General features: G+C 44.7%; 2 protein-coding genes across 2 annotated transcripts in view; one reads left to right on the top strand and one right to left on the bottom strand.

Annotated features, from left to right (window-relative positions):
- The window catches only part of LOC139459936 (complement C3-like), a 40279-nt gene extending 37569 nt beyond the window's left edge, over positions 1-2710 (bottom strand). Inside the window, exons 1-2 of the mRNA XM_071241671.1 lie at positions 2567-2710; positions 2-183 (exon numbers count right to left, since the gene is read on the bottom strand). Coding sequence (XP_071097772.1) covers positions 2-183; positions 2567-2625 — 241 coding nt within the window. The 5' untranslated portion in view covers positions 2626-2710. The remainder of the gene's footprint in view (position 1; positions 184-2566) is intronic.
- A 1813-nt stretch (positions 2711-4523) lies between these two features.
- LOC139459938 (uncharacterized) lies at positions 4524-23328 on the top strand. Its single transcript, XM_071241674.1, has 14 exons — positions 4524-4731; positions 6545-6690; positions 8512-8604; positions 13969-14125; positions 14426-14468; positions 16407-16565; positions 17138-17193; positions 18458-18595; positions 18954-19125; positions 19748-19852; positions 20205-20326; positions 21365-21458; positions 22700-22913; positions 23206-23328. Exons 1-14 carry the CDS (start codon positions 4556-4558, stop codon positions 23241-23243), a joined length of 1713 nt encoding a protein of 570 aa, XP_071097775.1. The 5' UTR covers positions 4524-4555; the 3' UTR covers positions 23244-23328.
- The last annotated feature ends 331 nt before the right edge of the window (positions 23329-23659 follow it).

The following is a 23659-nucleotide window of genomic DNA, read 5'->3' on the forward strand; positions in this document are numbered from 1 at the left end:
CCTGTCTGAAAGAACAGTGTTTGTTTGAAGAAAGAGCTTTTACAGCTCTCATCCCTGACTTTAAGCGTCACGTTGAGTCCCCCTCCGCCCACCCCTGTAGCGCTACACATCATGGTTGTGCGCTGCTGGAACCGGACGTGCTTCGGCGCCACGGTCAGCACCAAAGGTTCTGGGACGTGGACACTGCAGGTAAACAATCACATTCATGTCGTAAATTGTGTTTGTTTATTTGTTTGTTGTTTAACGCCGTCCTCAGCAATATTCCAGCTGCATGATGGCGGTCTGTAAATAATCGAGTCTGGACCATACAAGCCTATGATTGACATCATAAGCATCGACCCATGCATTTGGGATACCATGACATGCATCAACCAAGTCAGCCAGTCTGACCACCCCATCCTGTTGGTCGCCTCTAACGACAAGCATGGGCTGCTGAAGACCTATTCATCCCCGGATCTTCACGTATAGATCATCTATAGTGGTTATGGCACTGGTGTGTTTTTCGGATTTTCAATATCACGTATAAACAGTGTATTTAGCGGGCCAGGATGTTTTCCAACCTGAAACACATACGTGATAACCTGTTTATCAAATAGTGTCATTCTTAAATTGTATCGTCGAAAGCAAGGTATTCTGGAATGTATGTCTGTCAGTCTATACTTGCACCCCGATGTGTGTCAGTCAGTCCATACCTGTACACAGATGTGTATCAGTCAATCCATACTTGTACACAGATGTATGTCAGTCAGTCCATACTTGTACACAGATGTGTGTCAGTCAGTCCATACTTGTACACAGATGTGTGTCAGTCAGTCTATACTTGTACACAGATGTGTGTCAGTCACTCCATACTTGTACACAGATGTGTGTCAGTCACTCCATACTTGTACACAGATGTGTGTCAGTCAGTCCATACTTGTACACAGATGTGTGTCAGTCAGTCCATACTTGTACACAGATGTGTGTCAGTCAGTCTATACTTGTACACATATGTGTGTCAGTCACTCCATACTTGTACACAGATGTGTGTAAGTCAGTCCATACTTGTACACATATGTGTGTCAGTCACTCCATACTTGTACACAGATGTGTGTCAGTCAGTCCATACTTGTACACAGATGTGTGTAAGTCAGTCCATACTTGTACACAGATGTGTGTCAGTCACTCCATACTTGTACACAGATGTGTGTCAGTCAGTCCATACCTGTACACAGATGTGTGTCAGTCAGTCCATACTTGTACACAGATGTGTGTCAGTCACTCCATACTTGTACACATGTGTGTCAGTCACTCCACAGTGTTGTAATACATTGTGTTCATCAGTCTATAGATATACATAGTGTTCATCAGTCTATAGTTATATATTGTGTTCATCAGTCTATAGATATACATTGTGTTCATCAGTCTATAGTGATACATTCTGTTCATCAGTCTATAGCTATACATTGTGTTCATCAGTCTATAGCTATACATTGTGTTCATCAGTCTTAATGATACATTGTGTTCATCAGTCTATAGTGATACATTCTGTTCATCAGTCTATAGCTATACATTGTGTTCATCAGTCTGAATGATACATTGTGTTCATCAGTCTATGCTGATACATTGTGTTCATCAGTCTTAATGATACATTGTGTTCATCAGTCTATAGTGAAACGTTGTGTTCATCAGTGTATAGTTATACATACTGTTAATCAGTCTATAGTTATACATTGTGTTCATCAGTCTATAGTGATACATTGTGTTCATCAGTCTTAATGATACATTGTGTTCATTAGTCTGTAGTGATACGCTGTGTTCATCAGTCTATAGTAATACATTGTGTTCATCAGTCTATAGTTATACATTGTGTTCATTAGTCTATAGATATACATTGTGTTCATCAGTCTATAGTGATACATTGTGTTCACCAGTCTATAGTTATACATAGTGTTCACCAGTCTATAGTGATACACTGTGTTCATCAGTCTATAGATATACATTGTATTCATTAGTCTATAGATATACATTGTATTCATTAGTCTATAGATATACATTGTATTCATTAGTCTATAGATATACATTGTATTCATTAGTCTATAGATATACATTGTGATTACCAGTCCTAATGATATATTGTGTTCATCAGTCTATAGTGATACATTGAGTTCATAGGTCTCCAGTTATACATTGTGTTCATCAGTCTAAAGTGATAAATTGTGTTCATCAGTCTATAGTTATACATTGTGTTCATCGTTCTCCAGTTATACATTGTGTTCATCAGTCTAAAGTGATAAATAGTGTTCATCGGTCTATAGTTATAAATAGTGTTCATCAGTCTATAGTGATACATTGTGTTCATCAGTCTATAGTTATACATTGTGTTCATCAGTCTATAGTTATACATTGTGTTCATCGGTCTATAGTTATACATTGTGTTCATCAGTCTATAGTGATACATTGTGTTCATCAGTCTATGCTGATACATTGTGTTTATCAGTCTATAGTGATGCGTCACCACATGAAACTAACCCACAAGATACCACCAAGCACACACAAACAAGTAACTCCAGTGAGTGTGACATACCTGGCAGCAAACGTCCCCAACCAGACAACTGCTAACAGATCAATGGCGGTGGCCGCCATCTTGAAATATCTGAGTGTTGATGCTACAGGAGAGAGCAAGCTGACATCATTCGTACACAACGAGAGGGTCAGATCTACACCTCAGTTCAAGACCATATCACCCAGTAAACAATCGCTCCCAGTGGAGGGACGGGGGAGGGGGGGGGGGGGGGGGGGGGGATGGACACAAGGTTATGAGATAACGACGGGTCACGTTACATTGTACAAGTATGTAACACTAATTAGAAGCTCACTCGGCCCAGTGTCTGGTACGGAGAAATGTTTCTGAATATAACCTGTGTTGCCCAAATAAGGCAGTATAGACTAGGATGTTTATATCGCGATATGCACGTAATGGGCGGGGCGTTGACTTGACAATCTCAATTCCTGTTTCCTTGATGTGCAGATTTAAATGTGCATACTGTAGCGAGTAAACAAACATAACGGTTCATGTATGGTGCGGACATTATGGAAACCTAGAAGGGACATTGTCGCGTTATCGCCCTTACAAAACCAGGCACAATGTGACACAATTGACCAACACGCGACATTTTGACCAATTGTAGCATTTTGAATAAGTGGCGACACTGCAGCAAGGTAAAAAGATGTCGCGTTGTCACATTGTCGCCGCAGAAACAAATATGCGAAAGGCGTTAAAAGTCACGTCACAAGTGAGTGAGCATGGTTTTACGCCGCAGTATTCCAGCAAGATCTTGGCGGGGGACACCAGAAATGGGCTTCACTCATTGTACCCTTGTGGGGAATCGAACCTTGAACCACTTGGCTGCCCCACCGTCACGAGTAGTACCCCGGATCTTCACGGCTTGGTACAAACATTGCATGCCCTTACTGTACATTGCTACACGCTGTAAAATATTGGCCATGATGAAGACATTTGCAATTGGGCCTTGTTGGCTATACAACGCGATCACTCGTTGTGTTTGAAAGCTATTACATTTCAGAGTTAAATTACATTCAGCTTCAATACAAAATATTGTCCAGGCCATGGATTATCTAGTCTTTGAAAGGCATTTAGAAGTGATACACATAAGGAAGAGAAGTTATGGTTAATTCACCTGATGAAGGAGTAAGCATATACTCCGAAACGTTATGTTTTCAACAAAATAAAGAAGCTGATATCCATAAGTTCTCTTCCTTATATAAAATATCTATGATCCCTTTCTTCTTCAGGTATCTACCAGATTCAATTTGAAAGGAATGTGAAAAATGTATTTTGGGCAAAGCCATCCTGAAGGATATTATCAGTTTAGCAACATACAGCTGGTAAGTAAACCTGGTTACATGCATGACGCCCATAACATTTCCTAAGAGGGAACATCCATCTTTCTCGAAAAAGTATTTAATCTAATTGTGAACTCGGAGAAGGAGATGCTCCTCCAAAGAAGATATGTTTGTTTGTTTGTTTTGTTTGTTTTGTTTGTTTGTTGTTTAACGCCGCACTCAGCAATATTTCTTTGTGTGATGTAAATAATCGAGTCTGGACCTGCCAATTCAGTGATTCTAACATGGATGTGCTCGGTTCCTTAAAAAGAAGAAAGATATATATATGTATGGAGTATATTTGCACATAAACTATACATGCAACATGAATATGCCTTTTCATACCATGTTATGTCATTGTTGGAAGCTTCAAAACGCAGCAACAATCAGTACACCATGTAATACTGAGTTGTTACATCTGTAACATCCCAGAAACGTACAACACATGAAAAACACGGGATCCATGCACGTGCAGGCTGTGCATGTGAAACATGTATAGGCCTGTACAACACCGCCGGCCGTAGAGTGCCAGAACATCACACTTTAATCTAAGAAGCAGCATTTGAAAATAACGTGTATTTGTGTATACTGGTCATCTATGAAGGTTAAAGGTCATGGCCGTATAGTATCAGCCGAGATAAGAAACTAAGTGTGTTCTCTAGAGACAGACATGGTGGCTGTGTTTCTGTTCGTCCTGACCCTGGTCGGGGCTTGGTGTGCTCCGAATGTATTACAAGATGGCGACTTCGAGGATGGGAGTCCTACCAGGGCGTGGTCGTGCTCGTGTGACATGACCCTGTCCCTAGACAGCCACACCGGAAGTCACAGTGTCAAGGTTCACAACAGGTAGTCTTATTAACAAGTGCCCACTGACGTCATATTACTGTAACGGTTTCATATTCAAATGGTGTTAATGTTATCACCGTGGTCTGGACTAACAGTTACAGTCTACAACAATCTATGGATTTACCTCAGTATCTACTTGACACATTTCCATAATCGCCTTTCAATGATCTATGATGACTAACATATGTAACCGCCACAGGTTCATTAACAACTTCGGAAATCTCCCCCTTCACGTTTATCGTGTTGTTCATTTTGACGTCTTGTATCTTATGTATATGTATTACGACGCACTGTGTCTGACGTACTGAGGTAGTTCTTAACAGACTTTTCACACCCAGTGATGATATTATTTGAATATATTTCTTGTGACCGAACTACAACAGCTGTTCCTGTAAAGCAGGTTGAGCATAGATACGTTCATACACCTCTCGTTTGGGGGAACTATTTTATTCCGCGATACAGCTGGTTGTTGTAAGGCTGTCAGTGTAAACACGCAAGCTCCGACCTTCATACAGTTTGTCCCTCATTCTATTAGGGTTCATACTCCGCTGAACTCACATTAAGTGACTGTCAATTCTTAATTATATTACGTCGGTGTAAAGGTACCCGATGACGCTATGTAACACCAGTTTAGGGTTAGTGTGTCTATAACCATGGGTTACTGCTCTGTAAGGAGGAGCAATGCAATAGAGTCGTAGGGCGGTCATGCCATCTATCTCTGGAAGACATTTTGATTATAAAAGAACAATATAAGGGTAAATAAGCCAACATGGAGGGTCAACATGTTATTCTACACACGACACAATGTCCTCCTTTGCCGCAATCTCGTACTGTAAATTACCGACAGCTACAGACGTCAGGTTTGTACCCAAGGTTTGTCAAATATATTTCAGTATTGTACTTCATGTAGCCGGGCTGCTAACTCAAGTCTCCTTAAGGCTTGCTATTCAAAGGTAGCGGTGATCATGTACGGCATCCTGGGGTGGCTGGGAAGGAGAAAGTCGCTTGAATATTTGAGCACGAATGTGCAGTTTATTTCACTCCATGTATACCAACAATACTTTTAACGGTAAAGTGTTAGGGAGATACTGCATGTATGTGGTATCTGGAATAATGATGCAGGCAGGAATAACCGGAACAGTGAGTGTTGGACTTTTTGTTATCTCGGGAGAGAGTACCAGCGAGCGGATTAGAGAGCCTATCACGTTGTGTCGAGCTATTCAGACTACAGATAAGACATGGCGTTACGAAAGTCGTTCACGAAGCAGTTCTGTCAATCATTTAGGCCTTACGAATGAGAAGTTATGCAGCATTTCTTAATGCTGAATTCGATGAGGCAGGACATGCTTATCATGTTACACCTCGTGTTATCACTGATTTTCACTGATCTTTTCAAGTAATTTGCATCACAATGTCATCCCTTTATACCCAGTGGAATCTGTTTCAGCAGGTAACGGAGACTGGTGATTCACTAGCGTTGACCCTGTATATTCAATGGTGGATGAAGTGCGTTTTCCAACTAATAAAAGACGTTGCGAAACAAAGTATGTGAGGGAACTACGTTGGTGTGATGGTAGCATAAGGGACTTGTCAGTGCTTGTCAGTCTGTATGTGACAAACCTACTCAGTTTGTATGTCTTGGAGGTTTCTGTTTATTTTGGTCTCGCTCTGGCGGTATATATCCTACACGAACCTCGGTCTTAACAAGTATCGTGTCATATATACATGTGTATGTTTTTTTATATTATTTTTAAAAATAACGAACCCGTGACTTGCAACCCGTGATGTAACAAGTGACCTCTCTCTTCTCCAGAAGGTCAAGGTCTGGTCCCGCTCAGGTGGTCCCCGTGCAGCCCGGACACAGGTACTCCTTCACTGCCTACATCAAGCTGCTGAACCAGCTTCCTGGCCACCTCTACCACGGCGTCAACATCATCGTAGACGTAGTTACAACAACAGGTAGGATTGGCCCCACACAACCCTTGGGACGGGTTTAAATAGAAAACAGAGAAACAAACGCGGGACATTGTTGAAAGTACCAAAATGTTTATGTATCTTGTAGAACACAAATGACATGTATTTGTCCTGAATAGTTAGTGAGAAAAAAGTCTTGCATATTCCTACTCAATAAGTAACAGCGGCCAGAAGGTATTTTTGTATCCTGCCTGAAGATATAGCCAATATGACTTATTAAAATTAGTATGATGCACTTCTTACAGGGGGATCGGGTGGCCCAGTCGTCTAAGGCGCCGCGGTTCGCTGTGCGGAGTTGCGTCATTTGGGCACACCGGAAACCTATGATTGTGGGTTAGAATCCCGGTTCACCCCGATTATGTTTCAAGGTTTGTCAGCACCATACCCGTGCTCATGGGTTTCACCGAAGTGGTAAACGTCTGAGACCTGCATCACTTCGGGCTTTCCTCCCACATTAAGCTGACACGCCGCTATATAACTGGAATAGTGTTAAAAGCGGCGTTAAACTCACTTCTTACAACACACTGTAAAACATCTGTTAAATATGTAAACACATACAAGATATGTTCAGGAATGTGTTTCAATGAGCTATCGTCTCACAGCCTAAACACGATCTAAACACAACATCCTAATAATCTAAAACATGTTTAGAATTTAAAACACCTTTGAACATGTTTAGAATTTAAACATGACTTACAACGAACATTATACTGTAAAATGAACCATGCTTATGGAACATTGACACTGATGGCTACAGCAGGCACTGTAGTGCAGGTGGTAGCGCGATTGACTACAAGTCCAGAGGTGGCACCGATTCCCACAGAGGTATAACATTCCTTGTGTTCTTCCGGGGGCACGGGTGGCCCAGTCGTCTAAGGCGCCGCGATTCGCTGTGTAGGGTTGCGTCCCCTGGGCACGCCAGAAACCTATGATTGTGGGTTCGAATCCAGGTTCGCCCTGACTATGTTTCTAGGTTTGTCAGCACCATACCCGTGCTCGTGGGTTTCACCGAAGTGGTAAACGTCTGAGACCTGCATCACTTCGGGCTTTCCTCCGACATTAAGCTGACATGCCACGATATAACTGGAATACTGTTAAAAGCGGCGTTAAACCAAACTCACTCACTCATTCACTTTGTGTTCATCAATCTGTTGTTGCGCTGTGCCGGATAGTATTTCTCTGATACATGCAAGCTGACAATGAAAGTAGATGTGATTACTACTTAATCTTCTTAGTAAACAAAATAACAACAGATTAGTCTAGTTACATAATAATCTCTGAGTGGACAGTCAAATTCACTAACTAAGTTAGTAAACATCTAATTTCTGTTAGTGTGCAGTTGCCTACTTATGTAGAGAAAGATGACATGTCGTGATCTATTTCACAAATCTCCCCAAATATTATTATTGAGTATTTTGTTGTGTTGCTCGGGTCAAGTCTCCTTGGACAGCCAAACATTTGACGTCGTTTAGTGATGTCGGGTTAATGTGCGGCACACATATTCTATTGCCCGTTGTATACAAAGATAATCATTTGCATAAATTCTTTTTCATTTCTAAGAAAAATATTTGCTTTCCTGAAAACATTCTAAAGTGTATTGTGTCCAGTGATTTTCTCAAAAAGTAATTGTTGATGTCCTGAAAAGAAATATGATGTTGGTTTCTCCACATGTGTGGAATCCTCCTTTCAGAGAGGCTCCCTGGACACGTGACTATATTCCTCCTACTTTTACTTTTATAATTGAAGTGTTAAGGCAGCCATTTACGAACCAGTACACTAAAAAGGCAATCTGACTTCTGTTTGTAGGCAGCCATCACCACGACAACATGGGCAAGTCTCCCTACATACAGCTTGGCACAGGGTGGCACCTCATAGGAGGAGACTATCTCATACCTAATGGTAAGTGTGGTAACAAGTCTCCCCACACACAGGGTGGCACCTCATAGGAGGAGACTATCTCATACCTAATGGTAAGTGTGGTAACAAGTCTCCCTACATACAGGGTGGCACCTCATAGGAGGAGACTATCTCATACCTCATGGTAAGTGTGCTAACAAGTCTCCCTACATACAGGGTGGCACCTCATAGGAGGAGACTATCTCATACCTCATGGTAAGTGTGGTAACAAGTCTCCCTACATACAGGGTGGCACCTCATAGGTGGGGACTATCTCATACCTCATGGTAAGTGTGCTAACAAGTCTCCCTACATACAGGGTGGCACCTCATAGGAGGGGACTATCTCATACCTAATGGTAAGTGTGGTAACAAGTCTCCCCACACACAGGGTGGCACCTCATAGGAGGGGACTATCTCATACCTAATGGTAAGTGTGGTAACAAGTCTCCCCACACACAGGGTGGCACCTCATAGGTGGGGATTATCTCATACCTCATGGTAAGTGTGCTAACAAGTCTCCCCACATACAGGGTGGCACCTCATAGGAGGAGACTATCTCATACCTAATGGTAAGTGTGGTAACAAGTCTCCCTACATACAGGGTGGCACCTCATAGGAGGGGACTATCTCATACCTCATGGTAAGTGTGGTAACAAGTCTCCCCACATACAGGGTGGCACCTCATAGGAGGGGACTATCTCATACCTAATGGTAAGTGTGGTAACAAGTCTCCCTACATACAGGGTGGCACCTCATAGGAGGAGACTATCTCATACCTCATGGTAAGTGTGGTAACAAGTCTCCCCACACACAGGGTGGCACCTCATAGGAGGAGACTATCTCATACCTAATGGTAAGTGTGGTAACAAGTCTCCCTACATACAGGGTGGCACCTCATAGGAGGGGACTATCTCATACCTAATGGTAAGTGTGGTAACAAGTCTCCCCACATACAGGGTGGCACCTCATAGGTGGGGACTATCTCATACCTCATGGTAAGTGTGGTAACAAGTCTCCCTACATACAGGGTGGCACCTCATAGGAGGAGACTATCTCATACCTCATGGTAAGTGTGGTAACAAGTCTCCCTACATACAGGGTGGCACCTCATAGGAGGAGACTATCTCATACCTCATGGTAAGTGTGGTAACAAGTCTCCCCACACACAGGGTGGCACCTCATAGGAGGGGATTATCTCATACCTAATGGTAAGTGTGGTAACAAGTCTCCCTACATACAGGGTGGCACCTCATAGGAGGAGACTATCTCATACCTCATGGTAAGTGTGGTAACAAGTCTCCCTACATACAGGGTGGCACCTCATAGGAGGGGACTATCTCATACCTCATGGTAAGTGTGGTAACAAGTCTCCCTACACACAGGGTGGCACCTCATAGGAGGAGACTATCTCATACCTAATGGTAAGTGTGGTAACAAGTCTCCCCACACACAGGGTGGCACCTCATAGGAGGGGATTATCTCATACCTAATGGTAAGTGTGGTAACAAGTCTCCCTACATACAGGGTGGCACCTCATAGGAGGGGACTATCTCATACCTCATGGTAAGTGTGGTAACAAGTCTCCCTACACACAGGGTGGCACCTCATAGGAGGAGACTATCTCATACCTAATGGTAAGTGTGGTAACAAGTCTCCCCACACACAGGGTGGCACCTCATAGGAGGGGATTATCTCATACCTAATGGTAAGTGTGGTAACAAGTCTCCCTACATACAGGGTGGCACCTCATAGGTGGGGACTATCTCATACCTAATGGTAAGTGTGGTAACAAGTCTCCCTACATACAGGGTGGCACCTCATAGGAGGAGACTATCTCATACCTAATGGTAAGTGTGGTAACAAGTCTCCCCACACACAGGGTGGCACCTCATAGGTGGGGACTATCTCATACCTAATGGTAAGTGTGGTAACAAGTCTCCCCACATACAGGGTGGCACCTCATAGGAGGGGACTATCTCATACCTAATGGTAAGTGTGGTAACAAGTCTCCCTACATACAGGGTGGCACCTCATAGGTGGGGACTATCTCATACCTCATGGTAAGTGTGGTAACAAGTCTCCCCACACACAGGGTGGCACCTCATAGGTGGGGACTATCTCATACCTAATGGTAAGTGTGGTAACAAGTCTCCCTACATACAGGGTGGCACCTCATAGGTGGGGACTATCTCATACCTAATGGTAAGTGTGGTAACAAGTTTCCCTACATACAGGGTGGCACCTCATAGGTGGAGACTATCTCATACCTAATGGTAAGTGTGGTAACAAGTCTCCCTATATACAGGGTGGCACCTCATAGGTGGGGACTATCTCATACCTAATGGTAAGTGTGGTAACAAGTCTCCCCACACACAGGGTGGCACCTCATAGGTGGGGACTATCTCATACCTCATGGTAAGTGTGGTAACAAGTCTCCCTACATACAGGGTGGCACCTCATAGGAGGAGACTATCTCATACCTCATGGTAAGTGTGGTAACAAGTCTCCCTACATACAGGGTGGCACCTCATAGGAGGGGACTATCTCATACCTCATGGTAAGTGTGGTAACAAGTCTCCCCACACACAGGGTGGCACCTCATAGGAGGAGACTATCTCATACCTAATGGTAAGTGTGGTAACAAGTCTCCCTACATACAGGGTGGCACCTCATAGGAGGAGACTATCTCATACCTAATGGTAAGTGTGGTAACAAGTCTCCCCACACACAGGGTGGCACCTCATAGGAGGGGACTATCTCATACCTTATGGTAAGTGTGGTAACAAGTCTCCCTACATACAGGGTGGCACCTCATAGGAGGGGACTATCTCATACCTCATGGTAAGTGTGGTAACAAGTCTCCCCACACACAGGGTGGCACCTCATAGGAGGGGACTATCTCATACCTAATGGTAAGTGTGGTAACAAGTCTCCCTACATACAGGGTGGCACCTCATAGGAGGGGACTATCTCATACCTAATTGTAAGTGTGGTAACAAGTCTCCCTACATACAGGGTGGCACCTCATAGGAGGGGACTATCTCATACCTAATGGTAAGTGTGGTAACAAGTCTCCCTACATACAGGGTGGCACCTCATAGGAGGGGACTATCTCATACCTTATGGTAAGTGTGGTAACAAGTCTCCCTACATACAGGGTGGCACCTCATAGGAGGGGACTATCTCATACCTAATGGTAAGTGTGGTAACAAGTCTCCCCACACACAGGGTGGCACCTCATAGGAGGGGACTATCTCATACCTCATGGTAAGTGTGGTAACAAGTCTCCCCACACACAGGGTGGCACCTCATAGGAGGAGACTATCTCATACCTCCTGGTAAGTGTGGTAACAAGTCTCCCCACACACAGGGTGGCACCTCATAGGAGGGGACTATCTCATACCTAATGGTTAGTGTGGTAACAAGTCTCCCTACATACAGGGTGGCACCTCATAGGAGGGGACTATCTCATACCTAATGGTAAGTGTGGTAACAAGTTTCCCTACATACAGGGTGGCACCTCATAGGTGGGGACTATCTCATACCTCATGGTAAGTGTGGTAACAAGTCTCCCCACATACAGGGTGGCACCTCATAGGTGGGGACTATCTCATACCTAATGGTAAGTGTGGTAACAAGTCTCCCCACATACAGGATGGCACCTCATAGGAGGAGACTATCTCATACCTAATGGTAAGTGTGGTAACAAGTCTCCCTACATACAGGGTGGCACCTCATAGGTGGGGACTATCTCATACCTAATGGTAAGTGTGGTAACAAGTCTCCCTACATACAGGGTGGCACCTCATAGGTGGGGACTATCTCATACCTAATGGTAAGTGTGGTAACAAGTCTCCCCACATACAGCTTGGCACAGGGTGGCACCTCATAGGAGGAGACTATCTCATACCTCATGGTAAGTGTGGTAACAAGTCTCCCTACATACAGGGTGGCACCTCATAGGAGGGGACTATCTCATACCTAATGGTAAGTGTGGTAACAAGTCTCCCCACTCACAGGGTGGCACCTCATAGGAGGGGACTATCTCATACCTCATGGTAAGTGTGGTAACAAGTCTCCCCACACACAGGGTGGCACCTCATAGGAGGAGACTATCTCATACCTCATGGTAAGTGTGGTAACAAGTCTCACCACAAACAGCTTGGCACAGGGTGGCACGTCATAGGAGGGGACTATCTCATACCTCATGGTAAGTGTGGTAACAAGTCTCACCACAAACAGCTTGGCACAGGGTGGCACATCATAGGAGGGGACTATCTCATACTTAATTGTAAGTGTGGTAACAAGTCTCCCTATTTCATTTCTGGGGGTGGTTGGGGGTGGTGGGGGTGGTGGGGGGGTGGTGCGGGGTTGTGTTGATGGGGTTGCGTTGATGGGGGTGTGTTGATGGGGGTGTGTTGATGGGGGTGTGTTGATGGGGGTGTGTCGATGGGGGTGTGTTGATGGGTGTGTTGATGGGTGTGTTGGTGGGTGTGTGTTGATGGGTGTGTGTTGATGGGTGTGTGTTGATGGGTGTGTGTTGATGGGTGTGTGTTGATGTGTGTGTGTTGATTGGGGTGTGTTGATGGGTGTGTGTTGATGGGGTTGTGTTGATGGGTGTGTGTTGATGGGGTTGTGTTGATGGGGTTGTGTTGGGTGTGTGTTTAAATAAATTGTTTGCTCAGAAATATGCTCAACATGAATAGTTTGTTGGCAGTGGGGAAAACAAGGAATAGTTTTTTCTTGTGGAAAATAACCCAACGTCAATTATTGTGTGTGTTTATAGTGAAAATAAATATAGTATTTGATGGTGTTGGGTAATTGATACAGCTTGGGAAACATGGGTGTTCTCAATACAAATTCCCACCCCCTATACACATCAAATGGATGCTTCCTTGAGGAACTATTTTCATAAAACGTATAAATGATATATAATTGCAAGAGCGTCATCAACAAGCATGGGAAGATGTCATATCAAGCTCCGGGACCACCCCACAATGACTGATCAAGAGAAGCTAGTTGATCAAGTGGAATCTCCGTGGAAGGAACCTCCCCCCCCCCCCCCCCCCACCCCACCCCCCACCCCCCACCCCCACCCCCCGTCCTATTCTCCTTTGCATGGGTTGGCACAGCATGTGAGGGGACTATTTAATACCGACGTGATGTCGTAAGGCTAACACTAGGGTAGACACGTACTTAAAGCGTTTTTTCGTCACGATGAGAGCCGGGTCGATTCTCCACAACGGTGCTGAGAGTGAAGCTCAGTCTGTAAAATTGCTGAAATAGGCGAAAATAACATACTCTCTCACTATAACAGGCAGGAGGTGCCTGATGGAATAATAGTAAAAATATATATCGATTTCAGACACCAAAACCTTTAAGGTGTATATTGAAGTCGACCAACCTCAAGTCAACTACCTACTTGACTCTGCCACATTTGAGGAAGTACTTCCCCTCCGCAACTTCCGGTCTGCAGCAGACGACAGGATAGAGAAGCTGAGGAAAGCAAACGTCACCATCAAGTAGGTTTCCATGGTGACAGATGTCTGCATGTATGACATTCCTTTTTGTGCATACTTTAATTTCACCTGACATTTTGGCTACTGACAGTGTGACGTGTTATGTATTTAAAACAATAGCTAGATCGTTTCATCTTCACAAGTTCTATATGTTCATCGTGTAAAGTCACATTCGCAAGTCCACTGGTCAAATCCAGAAAGTGCCTTCAGGTGCATAGTGATAGAGCTGTATGCTTCATTTTATCATGTAATCACACAGGACAGTTTTCACAGCTTAATGACACCAAGTCTGTTTGATTGTAGGCTGTTTGGTTCACACATCGACCCAAGTGGATTAACTGTGGATGTAAGTACATTGAGTAGTGAGTAATGTGTCAGATGAAGTGGACACGGATGGGCCAGTCATCTATGGCACAGAACATCGTTGTGCAGAGTTGCGTCCCCTAGGCGCCCCAGGAACCAGTGCTAGTCGGTTCCATTAAAAACTGATCAGCACCATACCCGTGCTCGTGGGTTTCCCAAACTCAACATCTAAACCGTATCACTTTGTGTTGTCCTCTCACCAGTGTCTGAAACTCAGCAGAGTAAACTGAGAGCCTTAAGGGGCAGCACATTTCACAAACTGCAGGCCCAGTGGGAAACTGCAGGCCCAGTGGGAAACTGCAGGCCCAGTGGGAAACTATAGGCCCAGTGGGAAACTGCAGGCCCAGTGGGAAACTGAAGGCCCAGTGGGAAACTGTAGGCCCAGTGGGAAACTGTAGGCTCAGTGGGAAACTGCAGGCCCAGTGGGAAACTGCTGGCCCAGTGGGAAACTATAGGCCCAGTGGGAAACTGTAGGCCCAGTGGGAAACTGAAGGCCCAGTGGGAAACTGTAGGCCCAGTGGGAAACTGTAGGCTCAGTGGGAAACTGTAGGCTCAGTGGGAAACTGTAGGCTCGGTGGGAAACTGCAGGCCCAGTGGGAAACTGTAGGCCCAGTGGGAAACTGCAGGCCCAGTGGGAAACTGTAGGCCCAGTGGGAAACTGCTGGCCCAGTGGGAAACTATAGGCCCAGTGGGAAACTGTAGGCCCAGTGGGAAACTGCAGGCCCAGTGGGAAACTGAAGGCACAGTGGGAAACTGTAGGCCCAGTGGGAAACTGTAGGCTCAGTGGGAAACTGTAGGCTCAGTGGGAAACTGTAGGCTCGGTGGGAAACTGCAGGCCCAGTGGGAAACTGAAGGCCCAGTGGGAAACTGCAGGCCCAGTGGGAAACTGTAGGCCCAGTGGGAAACTGCAGGCCCAGTGGGAAACTGTAGGCCCAGTGGGAAACTGTAGGCCCAGTGGGAAACTATAGGCCCAAACGTTTTAGCTGAAACAGGGAGACATACTCTGGCAATATAAATTACAAAACACAACCAGTCAACCTGAAGCTTCACTGCTGTCAAACCGAGGCATGCGTTGTTGAAAGAGTTAGCGAGCAGAGTACTTTGAAGCTGGACCCTGGCCCACTAAGCAATGTCAGTGTAATGATTCATTAACCATATTTACAACTTAAAATAAACTGCAGGCCGAAAGGGCCAGCTGAATCTAAACCCAATGTCAATCACTTGATTGTCTGGTCCAGACTCAATTATTTACAGACCGCCGTTATGTAGATAGAATATTACTGAGTGAGGAGTTACACAACAAACAAACAAACAAACAAACAAACAAACAAACAAATCTTCTGTAGAAGAGCATCCCCATTTTCTTCCCCCGAGTTCATAATTATAGTAAAGATGTTTTACGAGACAGAAGGTCAAATGATAATTCAGGAACGGAGATTACTGTGATGCAATTTTTTTATTATTGCATTTCAGCTACTGTTTTATGGTTTGGGGAACATTTCACTTTAAACAACCAGTCATCATTACCTTTTTGCGAGTAGAAAGAGAGTATGTTGTGTTTAATGGCATTTTCAATGGCATTATAAATACATGTGATGTAATGTGGAATGATAAATGTTAACCGTTGGTGGTGCCCCGAACATGGGTATGGACCAACCAATGCGATGTGAACCGACGACAATAGGACCCTGGCACGACTGGGGGACACAACACCTTCGTGGACCTGATGATACAGATAGTTGAAGTCAGCTCATCTGTAAGTCAGGTCTTCTGTTGTGTGGATGTCAGAGACAGTTCTCCACCATGTATCATCACAACCTATGTTGCTGCATAATAATACATGGCATACCTTGATATCATGACAGGAAATACTTCGGGACTTTCAAAGACAATAGAAACTGAAGTCGTGTTTTATTTTCAGCTGGAACAGACATACAGCGAGTTCATCATCGCCTCAGCTCTTCACGCCAAAATGATAGTGGACCCCAATTACAAGAAGTACCAGGACTTCTTCTACCAGAACTTTGAGTGGGGAGTTCCAGCGAATGCCCTCAAGTGGAAAGGCACTGAACGAGTGGAGGTGCAACAGGAACACAGACACCTTCCTAGAAACCAGCAACAGCAAACATAACCCTACTTAATAGTTTCAATAGCTTTATGTTCTGATGTCTTTTTCAATACGACCTGCTGGCCAAAGGCTCTTTTGGTGCGACGATGCACCTTTCTGAGACCTTTTGTCATTAGTTTATCACAGAGAATGAAAATATTTATATTCATGTTTTAAGCAAGTGAGTAAGTTGTTTTGCTTCCAAAGATGCCACTTGCAACCTATATTTACTTTTGGAATCGAACCTGTCTAATCTGATGAGCAAATTCTTTAATCATTTGGCTACCCCAACACACCTTCATGGCTTTAACACCTTTTGAAATTCACCTGAAAATCTGCTGCTCGAAACATCTACAATTTACAAAGTTGTCTATTTAGTTCATGTTTTGTCTTTTCTCAGATGCTGGTAATTTATGGTTTGCAAAATATGAATTTAACAGATGTTACAAATCCTGTCCTATATCTGTCCCAAAGGTCATGAGATATACTCTTTGAAGCTTTAGAATCTTGACTCTTTTTATACATAGCCAATGCTTTTTCCACAGGGGCATCTCCGGTACACGAAGCCCTTCACTGCCGTCGACGCCCTCCTTAAACACGGGTATGTCACACACAAACATAAAAAAAACAAGAGGAGGGGGTGGGTGGAGGGGGTATGTCACACACAAACATGAAACAAGAGGAGGCGGTGGGTGGAGGGGGTATGTCACACACAAACATGAAACAAGAGGAGGCGGTGGGTGTGGGGGGTATGTCACACACAAGCATGAAACAAGAGGAGGGTGTGGGTGTGGGGGGTATGTCACACACAAACATGAAACAAGAGGAGGGTGTGGGTGTGGGGGGTATGTCACACACAAACATGAAGCAAGAGGAGGGTGTGGGTGGAGGGGGTATGTCACACACAAACATGAAACAAGAGGAGGCGGTGGGTGGAGGGGGTATGTCACACACAAACATGAAACAAGAGGAGGCGGTGGGTGTGGGGGGTATGTCACACACAAGCATGAAACAAGAGGAGGCGGTGGGTGTGGGGGGTATGTCACACACAAACATGAAACAAGAGGAGGATGGGGTATGGAGACAGAGGAAAGGGAGACAGGTGAGAGTGAGGGAATGTTGCGTGTTGCCACAAGAGGAGGGGGTGGTTGGTGGGGGTGGTGGGTGGCAAGGGGTATGGAGACAGAGGAAAGGGAGACAGGTGAGAGTGAGGGAATGTTGCGTGTTTTCACACTCAGCAGTATAATAGCCATGTCTCCATTGCCTGCACATTGTCAAGTCTGGGTCAGGCAAAGGAAACACTTCAAAGATTCATCGTACACTGACACACACAATGGCTTTTACGACACGGAAACTTTTGCCATGACAACTAATAATTGTCCAAATACAATGCAATGAATTTCTTCTGAATCTCAACAGAAACAATGTTCTTCAGTTACAGTAATTGTGTAACACTGTACAGAACATTGTCATATAACGACTTAGTGATGGTGAGCACCAATCGTTGTGCGAAATCGTCAGCACCAATCGATGATGTAAAATAATGGTCAGCAAGATGTTCCAACCACAGCCTTGATGAGTCAATCAATCGTCACTTCTAAGAAGCTGCTCAATACGTGACATCTACTGTTCGCTTGAATGGGGTTGTATTATTCCATTCCTTCATGGTGTGATCGTTGCAACCTTTAACATGAATAATGCCATATCACATAGGAGGTACAAAAGGTACATTTCAGGAACATGTTGACATGGTTTGTATATATTGATATTTCAAACTGTTGCCTCATTGTATTTACTGTAGAATGACCGCTTCCATGGCACACCCTCCAGCCTTCTGTATTTTGTATGACGTGTTAATGTTACAGAAAGAAAGTCAAAGGCCACAATATATTTTGGGATGTCGTGAAGAACATCCCTACGTGGCAGTACAACAAGACAGGAGGTGAACTCAAGCGTCTCATGGCCAAACGGATCCACGAATTGGTGGGCGGTCTCAAGGGGAAGTAGGTAGTCTTGTATAATTGTTTGTCCTGCCTGTCATTCTATTTTGCTTGGTGGTTTAAACATACTGTTTTTATGTTTTGGCAAAACTGCTTGCATTCGTTTGTTTCGAAATGTTTGTTAATCACGCAGACTGACTTCCCCGGCCCTACTGTAACCAGGGCAACTGTCGCCTTGGAAGCGTGACTCCCTCCACGAAAGCAGCCCACTAGAATATAATAGAATATATAAGGAGAAGCTTATGACAAAATTTAATATTTTGACAACATTTTCATTCTCTGGAACAATGATGCTCACGCTGGTTGCCTTATAAGCTTTCTCGATCTGAGTGTTGCCTGGTGTGACTGCGTTTGTCTCTAGACTCCAACACTGGGACGTCAACAACGAGAACCTACACGGAGACTTCTACGAGCAGAAACTCAAAGATCCCAACATCACCATGTGGATGTTCAGAGAGACGCACAAAGCTGATCCAGCGGTCAAACTCTTCCCCAACGACTACAACATTGTGAAGAGTCAGTTGAGCACCTTCGTAAGTTCTACATACCAACACAAAGCAGCATTCATCCTTCATTGAATCTAAATTAAACTGCGTTCACAATCTTTGATTTCTTACTGTGCTACCGTGCCTCTCTAGTTTAATCATTAATCTTTGTGCACTTCATCGAAGTATATGAAGTTCTAAGCTGTCTTAGGAGGGCATCAATTAAAAGCTTTCAATAAAACAGCACAGGTTTGTAGAACTTATAATAGATCCATTTACTAGATGAATTCTTCTGTTGGAAGATAGTTTATCAAAGTGACATTGCTTTTAATTGAGAGTGTTGACTGACGGGTAATGATGTATCTGCTTGCTTAGATGTTCAGTGATCCATTCATATAATATTCTGTTACCCTTTACCCCAAGCAGAATGTGTTTCGGGATAAAATCTAGACTGATTATTCTCTTTCATTGACAATTAATATATTAGACTTGTCAATGTAGATGTCAAATATATTCAATACTAATCTGTGTTTTAAGGCTTACCTGGACTAAGCAAAGATTGATTTTACAATAACATCTTACAAGTAAAACAAAATCAATATAAAAAAATCTTATTTTAGGGTATCTACATTCAGAGTATATTCAATGTCACACCACCAATATTTTGTAGGCGTACCTGGACCAAGCAACGACTTTCAAGAAGTCTGGAATTCCTGTTGGTGGTATTGGAATACAGAGTCATATGACGCCACCAGTTGACATTGCTGCTGTCAAGGTCAGTCAGTTTGGTAGATGCTGCTTGATCTAATCTTCATCTGACGTGTCCGCGTATTGGCACCAACTAATATCATCCTTCAGAAGTAATCGAGTGTGGTAGTGGCGTGTGCTAAACAGTATAATTACAACAGAATTGTGGTTGGAGACACCAAAGATAGGCATGAGAAATTGTACTAGGTGGTGAAGTTCTTGACCGCTGACAAGCTTTTTAACCATGTATTATTACTATAATGGGGTATGGGAAATTACAGATGTTATAACAACAGATGGGTCACATTACTGGGTCTTTATGAGGAATCACTGTATGTTTGTATGTATCTATGTATCTGCTTCTGTCTGTGTGTATGCAGTTCCGTCTGGACCAGGTGGCCAAGGCAGGTCTTCCCATCATGATCACAGAGCTGGATGTGGACACAGCGGCCGAGCAGGAGAAGGCTCGTATCTACGAGGACCTCTACCGCCTCTACTACAGGTGGGGACGTTTAACATGACATGTCAGACCTTCCCATGTAGGACCTCTACTACAGGTGGGGACGTTTAACATGACATGTCAGACCTTCCCATGTAGGACCTCTACTACAGGTGGGGACGTTTAACATGACATGTCCGACCTTCCCATGCAGGACCTCTACTACAGGTGGGGACAGTTGACCTGACATGTCAGACCTTCCCATGTAGGACCTCTACTACAGGTTGGGACGTTTGACCTGACATGTCAGACCTTCCCATGTAGGACCTCTACTACAAGTGGGGACGTTTGACCTGACATGTCAGACCTTCCCATGCAGGACCTCCACCGCCTGTACTACAGGTTGGGACGTTTGACCTGACATGTCCGACCTTCCCATGTAGGACCTCTACTACAGGTGGGGACGTTTGACCTGACATGTCACACATCCCCATGCAGGACCTCTACCGCCTGTACTACAGGCGGGGACGTTTGACCTGACATGTCCGACCTTCCCATGTAGGACCTCTTCCGCCTGTACTACAGGTGGGGACGTTTGACCTGACATATCCGACCTTCCCGTGCAGGACCTCTACCGCCTGTACTGCAGGTGGGGACGTTTGACCTGACATGTCAGACCTTCCCATGTAGGACCTCTACTACAGGTGGGGACGTTTAACCTGACATGTCAGACCTTACCATGTAGGACCTCTACTACAGGTGGGGACGTTTAACCTGACATGTCAGACCTTCCCATGTAGGACCTCTACTACAGGTGGAATAGTTTAACATGACATGTCTGCCCTTCCCATGTAGGGCTTCTACTACAGGTGGGGACGTTTGACCTGACATGTCAGACCTTCCCATGTAGGACCTCTACTACAAGTGGGGACGTTTGACCTGACATGTCCGACCTTCCCATGTAGGACCTCTACTACAGGTGGGGACGTTTGACTTGACATGTATGTCTTATTCTGTCATGTATGTAATCAATATCTTGTTTTAGTTCATGATACAATTCCAATCCAATGGCTTCATGACATCACTGACTCTCCACTGCAGCCACCCCGCTGTTGAGGGAATAGTACAGTGGCATTTCTGGAGCGGGGGGATTAGGAAACCCCACGCAGTGCTGACGGAGGGCCCGGATGTCACGGTATGTCAAGGTCACAGCGACGTAGGCAGAGGTTTTGAGGTTTTGTTTGTTTGTTTGTTGTTTAACGCCACATTCATCAATATTCCAGCTATATGACGGCGGTCTGTAAATAATGGAGTCTGGACCTGACAATCCGGTGATAAACATCATGTTCATCGATCCACGCAATTGGGATTCGATGACATGCATCAACCAAGTCAGTGAACCTGACCACCTGATCCCGTTAGTCGCCTCTTACGACAAGCATAGTTGCTTTTTACGGCAAGCATGGGTTGCTGAAGACCTATTCTAACCAGGATCTTCCCTGGTCGGTTTGGAGGCAGAAAACATCTTGAGCAAACGTTGATGCCAGTGTCCTCTGCTTGTTAAATGTGTGCTCACTGGTCCAGTATGGGTAAGAGTTGGTTGGTTGACCCAGCAGTGACTGTCTTGTACCCGGACACTGGTCCAGTATAGGTAAGAGTTGGTTGATTGACCCAGCAGTGACTGTCTTGTACCCGGACACTGGTCCAGTATGGGTAAGAGTTGGTTGGTTGACCCAGCAGTGACTGTCTTGTACCCGGACACTGGTCCAGTATAGGTAAGAGTTGGTTGGTTGACTCAGCAGTGACTGCCTTGTACCCGGACACTGGTCCAGTATGGGTAAGAGTTGGTTGGTTGACCCAGCAGTGACTGTCTTGTACCCGGACACTGGTCCAGTATAGGTAAGAGTTGGTTGGTTGACTCAGCAGTGACTGTCTTGTACCCGGACACTGGTCCAGTATGGGTAAGAGTTGGTTGGTTGACCCAGCAGTGACTGTCTTGTACCCGGACACTGGTCCAGTATAGGTAAGAGTTGGTTGGTTGACCCAGCAGTGACTGTCTTGTACCCGGACACTGGTCCAGTATGGGTAAGAGTTGGTTGTTTGTCCCAGCAGTGACTGTCTTATACCCGGACACTGGTCCAGTATGGGTAGAGTTGGTTGGTTGACCCAGCAGTGACTGTCTTGTACCCGGACACTGGTCCAGTATGGGTAGAGTTGGTTGGTTGACCCAGCAGTGACTGTCTTGTACCCGAACACTGGTTGTACTATGGACAACTGGACCTTCTGTTCCTTCTACTCATCACTCTTCACATCATATATATATATATTTACATATATACGGACAGCCGTGATCATAGGTTAAACCACCACATAGGTTGTGTCATCCTAGAATAGTATAATTAGAGTCATGACATTCAAAATTGTCTGTGGTTGAAGCCGAACGCTGCAGGCAGGATAGTTCGCCAGCTCGTATGGGGAGACTGGAGGACCAATCAGACACTCCCGATATCACGTGACCACGACGTTAACATACGGGCATTCAAGGGAGAGTACAAGCTGAGAGTGAAGCATCATGGGAAGGTTATCCGCGAGGAGGACTTCACCCTGGGGCAGGCGGGTGTGGATCTGACGGTGTCTCTCAGCGGTTCAGGTGAGTGTGTGAACAGCACTAAGATCTTTCCTTGTTCTAGATTTGGGAAATGAAATTTAATTTCTTTGTAAAGAGCAAACCTGTAATTTTTCTTCCCATCCTCAAAGTGATGGAAGAAGGACAATTTTAACAGAAGAATAGTACATCTAGAGGTTGTAAATAGATGTCAGTCTCATTCCCACAATGATAGATGGGACATTGAGAAATCAGTGCAATAATCATTGTCAAGCAGCTGATAGGTACTACAGGGTAATGACAACAGTAGCAGGAAGTGTATCAGTGTGTGTTTCAGGTGCATATCCCCAGGTGTCCCACGTGCTGATCGGATGAACACCTGCACGTGCTTTCTGAGGGTTCGTCTTCACACACTGTAATGATCTCTCCATTAACGGCTGTAATAAACATATACAACACACGTTGCAATTACGAGATATGTTTACGAGGTATATTTGTCTGTTGTTTAAATATGAATGTAGCGGCCATAATATTTCCGAGTCCCGTGATGGAATTCGAACCACGGACCGTCTGATCCGAGGTCGGACGCCTTGTCCACATGACCAAAGAGGTTAACCCCGTCAGCAAGCTGACGAGGTAAGGATGTCATCTGTGGGACGACTCCACGCCCTGCTACATGTACAGGCGCAATGTGGGTTTAACAGTTACAAAACGTTAAAAAACATGGCTGTCTTCAATGCTGTTAAAGTTCACACCCAGAAGGTAAAGGTACACATATCTTCACCGATATA

The sequence above is a fragment of the Haliotis cracherodii genome, unplaced genomic scaffold (genome assembly GCF_022045235.1).
Source record: "Haliotis cracherodii isolate W230 unplaced genomic scaffold, xgHalCrac1.p SCAF_13, whole genome shotgun sequence".
Taxonomy (NCBI): domain Eukaryota; kingdom Metazoa; phylum Mollusca; class Gastropoda; order Lepetellida; family Haliotidae; genus Haliotis; species Haliotis cracherodii.